This window comes from Oncorhynchus gorbuscha, linkage group LG18 (genome assembly GCF_021184085.1).
Source record: "Oncorhynchus gorbuscha isolate QuinsamMale2020 ecotype Even-year linkage group LG18, OgorEven_v1.0, whole genome shotgun sequence".
NCBI classification, from domain to species: domain Eukaryota; kingdom Metazoa; phylum Chordata; class Actinopteri; order Salmoniformes; family Salmonidae; genus Oncorhynchus; species Oncorhynchus gorbuscha.
The window spans coordinates 31,599,134-31,604,149 of record NC_060190.1 but is presented as its reverse complement, the minus strand read 5'-3'; the positions used below and the strand labels follow the sequence as shown (position 1 = coordinate 31,604,149).

The 5,016-nt window shown below is 41.9% G+C and overlaps 1 protein-coding gene across 1 annotated transcript; it reads right to left on the bottom strand.

The window, feature by feature from the left end:
• Positions 1-698: 698 nt before the first annotated feature.
• On the bottom strand, positions 699-4,566 carry LOC124003998 (transcriptional regulator Myc-2-like). The gene is made up of 3 exons (XM_046312715.1): positions 4,286-4,566; positions 2,562-3,146; positions 699-2,120 (listed from the first exon to the last, which is right to left on the bottom strand). The coding sequence occupies exons 2-3, from the start codon at positions 3,133-3,135 to the stop codon at positions 1,543-1,545; spliced, it is 1,152 nt and encodes a 383-aa protein (XP_046168671.1). The 5' UTR covers positions 3,136-3,146; positions 4,286-4,566; the 3' UTR covers positions 699-1,542.
• Between the last annotated feature and the right edge of the window lie 450 nt (positions 4,567-5,016).

Sequence of the window (5,016 nt, the reverse complement as noted above, 5' to 3'; positions counted from 1 at the left end):
GTGTGTCATTTGTGACATGTGTTCACTACTTCGCTCTCTGAGTTATGCAACATTGGTGTGTGTCATGAGAACCAGAGCTAGCTAGATACATAGCTTGATTCTCAAAGTAAACTACAGCAGCAAGCAGGTTAGTACAAGATCTGGAGAATAGGGTGGGCAGGTTGGGCTTTCATTTGCTGTTACAATAACTTATGTGGGTGGTCAGGATCCAGGGTTCCCATGCAAGGAAACAATTTGTTAAATAAATCTGTTTTCTTTCAGTACTGTGATGTTGATGGTCATGCGGTAAATGTCAAAGTGAAGAACTGAGGTCATATGAATCTAGGTCTTAGGCAGGTGGTTGGGTGTATTCATGTAAGAAAGGTAGTGTCTCTCCATCTAAGCACACTTAACTTTGTATATAATTTGAAAGTGTGACAGGCAAATTATTGCTTGTGTTATCAATCACACCTCAGCTTGAGATAAAAATTGGGATTATCTTTTGACAAGGCTTTGAAAATCTGGTACTTTTCAATCTGGTACTGTGCGACCTTCACAACTGTCAATCATTCACCCACGCACCTTGACCCAAATACCATAAACTCCTACATAAGTACCGTACACTGATTGTTCAATAGCTGTCTTCTTGGAAGCAAACCATATACATACACCTTGACACGATGCAAGGTACCACAGTCTGTATAATAACACGAATAAACTGATTTGTCCATTCTTTATTACATTATAAAAACAAAGTCCGCTGATGAACAGAACTATTTACTTGCAAATAAACCAAGAAAAAAATACAAATAATTTATGTTACATAATAAACAAAAAAATATACAAAGAATTCTATATCGTTGCTTCTGAGAAACCAAACAAATTGTCAGGTCTGAGACCTGGTCGAGGTAGGTACAGTAAATCATATGCTTTTAACAAAACTTATAAAACATTGTACAGTTACGAGTCGACAACAGAATGAGTTTCAAGGCATGAGAACCCAACAGGTCGGGGCTTTAAAGTTTGAGAGTAAAAGAAGAAGTCTAATTGGGTAAATGTGTTTAGACATTACATTTTTTTTTGCAATTAATGGCAATAATTGGAATTACATTACATTCAACCCCTTATTAGAACTCAAACTTTGGATCCAGCCCAAAATAAAAAACCACAGCAAGAGAACAACCAAGTTGATAACATATGGGGGAATGTGGACGAAACCTTGTTCAAGTTCCATGTTTCAGTAACAAATGGCTGCTCACTTTGATGTAGACTGTTACATGTAGTCTACTTTATGAACAATGACTTTGGCAAATCGCTAGGACAAAGACAAAAATTATTTTACTGGGCTGAACGTGGCCCTATTGCTCCAAACCAAACTTTTTTTTAACCACATTTAACTGTTTCAGTAACATTCACTTCTTCTTGAACAGTCACTGCAGGAGATGGATGCCACCATGCAGAGTGTGCGCAACGTTAAGTCTGAAGTCCAGACAGGTCTCCTCAACCGGTTTATTTAAATGTCTCTAAATGTTTGTTACACACCTCATCTCCTTGGTCCCACCATTACCTCCTGAGCTGCTCCAGTTTAGCTTTGAGCTGCTCCTGCCCGTCTCGGAGCTTGTCTCGCTTGGCGTTCAGTCTCTGGCCCTCAAGCTCCAGGCTGCGGATGCTGTCACGTGCCCTCTTCAGGATGACCACCTTGGAGGCCTTGTCGTTATTGGACAGCTCAGGTACATTGTCCCTGAGCCGCAGGAAGCAGTTCTTCAGCTCGTTGCGCCGCTGCCTCTCCATCACATTGTGGGTATGCCTCCTCTCCTCCTCGTCCTCCATGTCCGGCGACTGCCTAGAGGAGCTGGACTGGTGGTGACTGCTGAGGTAGTGGCGGGACGAGGATGAGCGGCCCGACGAGCCGTGTTGGTGGTGTCTGTGTGAGTCGGAGACCCGGGAGCGCTTGTGGTGGGAGTTTGAGGCGGTCGAGAGCTCTAGGCGGAGGGGTGATGTGGGGCAGGGGGCAGCGTAATTGTGCTGCAGCTGGATCTCCAGGTGTTGGCGCTTGATGGCACGCCGTTGCCGCCGGCTCTCCTCTGCCAACTGGGAGGGGCTGGCAGTCCTCTTCACGGTCACTACGTCTATCTCCTCCTCTGTGGAGAAGAGAATCCACAAGAGATTGGGTTATCAGTCATTTCTGCTAACATTTGAACAACTGCAATTCAGATGCCTTGGCTTTAGACTACCACATTTTTAACGGCAACTTCTAGACAATGTTGCCAACTTTCCTTCTACATTGTTTATCATTTTGTATTGCAAGCTTGCAGAACAGATAGCCTAACTTGTTAATTTCAGCAGAAGCTCTTGAGAAATAGTATTGAACGGTGCAAGAAAAACATGGTCCTAATTTAAAATTCCCTTTAAAAAGCATGCATGAGGAGGCCCACTATTGTACAACTGGGGTCACTAACTATGTCTAACGGCCTAAAGTCACTTTCTAACAGTTCCTCTTAACATTAAAGCAAATAACTTGCATTCTATTGTAACCTTTTAATTTACAAGCACAGCGTAGGCAAGAATGAGGACCAACTCACCAGTATCACTAGCACTGCTCCAATAAGTTGAGAATTCGCCTCCCGCCGAGCCGTAGTCGGAGGTCGACTCGCTGCCTTGCTCCTGACGGTCATGCCTGTCCAATAGTAAATCCTCATTCTCCAAAGCTTGGCACGCGAGTGCCGCGGTGTGGCAGTCCAGTGTGGAGCCAGCAATTTCCTCAAAGATTCTTGTGTCTATGTCTGAGAGGAGCGGGCTGCTGGAGAGCACAGACGATAGCTTCTCCTCCATAGACTTATCACCGAGGCAATGCCACAAACAGTCGTCAGACTCCTCTGGCTGTTGGTCCTTTGTCACAGTTGCATTGCCATCGTACAAAATGTCAAAATTCCAATTTAGTTGTGGGTCTTGATCCTCCAGGAGTATATCAGAGACATAGCTCAACTGGTCCTCCTTGGAAAGTGGTTTGGCATTGAGTCCAGCCTTCATCGGAGGGGACTGGGGTGGCGTGGGGAGCGACTGTAGGTCCTTCATCAAGCTCTGGCAGAATTCATCATCAAATAAGAGAGGCTCCGAGTAGAACCAATCTTGCGACTGAGAGAAACTCTGCAGCATTTTGGCTGACTCTGGGAAGAGGGAAGATAAAAATGTGTTAAAGAGAACAGTAGAATGCAGTTCAGAACGCACCACCGCAAAGTGGGCAAAATACTAAACTTTTTAGTGATGCTCTTAGTACTCCAACTGCAAGCACAACGTTTTACTTATGTTTACATCCTTGCCCGCCCCAATGAGGGTGGTCATCAACCAGATGTTATCCTCATGACATAATTTAAACAGCTGGGGAGCTCAGTCTCCAAATTAACATTTTCCTCAGGGAAAGTTCAACATCTCTCCCATTCAGATTCACATTTTCAAGTTTTGTATTACTCGTATGTACGGGATATACACATCAAACGAAATGCTACTTTTCGTTTCCTTTCCGACAATTCAACAATATATTTTAAAATAAAAGATAAGAATTTTAACAAATTAAATAGCTCAGCAGAATAAAATAAATATTTTAGCATAAATAGGCTGGCTATAATATAGGAACGCACAATTTACGGAAAAGGGTGGATTGGGGGACAAATGTTTAAATTTGGTAGTATTTAACAATAACATTTCAGAAATATAACAGGTACATGTATATCAATCAACTACAATGTATCTACGACAGTTAGCTGAATAGCTGACTTTAAGTTGAACATTTAAATACCGCAGATGGGTGCTGAAAAACTACGGCGATCCAGCCCGCCCACACTTGTCGCCTCTGAACTCAATCGTAAATCGTGGCTAAAATACCAGTAGACGTTTTAAAGGGCTAAAGTGTTGCAGTTACTATAAACAAGCAGTAGGCTGGCAGAACAGATAATAACTATGGCAAAACTAGGCTAACGTTACATATGGGCGTTCAACCTGGACATTTCATTTGATTAGTTAATCTGAATTTACAAAAAAATACAAAGTAGCCTAGCTTGCATTGACAGTTGCACATTAAAAATGTTTGCCAAAATAAAGAATTGAAGCTAAAAATCACTCATGCATAATAAATGACCCTTTCGTGCATTCTGTAATCTATTTTGAAATAGAAGTGTTTTAAATGTCTGATAGCGAGCAAATTAGACAAACTACTAAAGAAATCCAGCTAAATTACCGGCATGTGAAAAAAAACACGTGAAAAAACCCATGTGATTTAAAGTCTGACGCTGTAAATATAAACTCTTACCTTTATTCTTTCAGGGGGTGAGAAAATGAAGGCCTTTTCTTCGTGAGTTGTTAAATTCCAACGAAATTTAAACGGAGATAAACTAATGTAATTATTATGCTGTATCTAAAAGTACTGAAGGTCCACTGCTTTTTAATCAAGCTACCATACCTCACGCACTATACCAGATCGATCTGTGGGTGGGTGTGGCGGCGAGACAGATTTCACTATATACTACCACAGCACAGCAGTATCCTTCCACAGCCCAAAATCGCGCCAAAACGTAACAATCAATATGGGACATTAGATTTTAAATATTCTACTGCCTTTATAATGTCAATTTGGTATAAATACGTATGCATCTGCTCGGAAAATACGGGGACAAAACACACACCGCAAAACGTGTTTAAGGAAAGGTCTATACCGTCTGGAGACGCGGATGGATCTACTCTCAATGCGCATTAAGGAATTCCAAGAAAATGGAGGCGGGCTGGGTACAAATATACACGTGTGTTCTCACAAATGCCGGGTGTCTCGTCTGGTTCTTAGCAGCAGCAATAATATTAAGAATAATAAGGCATCTTCCGTTCTATGATATGGGCATATGGGAATGAGTTTATGGCCAGGTTGGACATTTCAAAGCAATACACCAGCCAGCCCAGGAACGCACCATAAATTATTTGTATGCATTTACACCCAACAAAACGAAACGCCCAAACTATAATGCCGAATCTATTAATTAAAATACCAAA

What these genes read in the sequence shown, in the direction of transcription:
- LOC124003998 (XM_046312715.1), bottom strand. Translation starts at nt 3,135, where the DNA reads ATGCTGCAGAGTTTCTCTCAGTCGCAAGATTGGTTCTACTCGGAGCCT. An exon ending in GAGCAGTGCTAGTGATACTG is followed by an intron (nt 2,121 to 2,561) that starts GTGAGTTGGTCC and finishes TCTTCTCCACAG; the next exon opens with AGGAGGAGATAGACGTAGTG.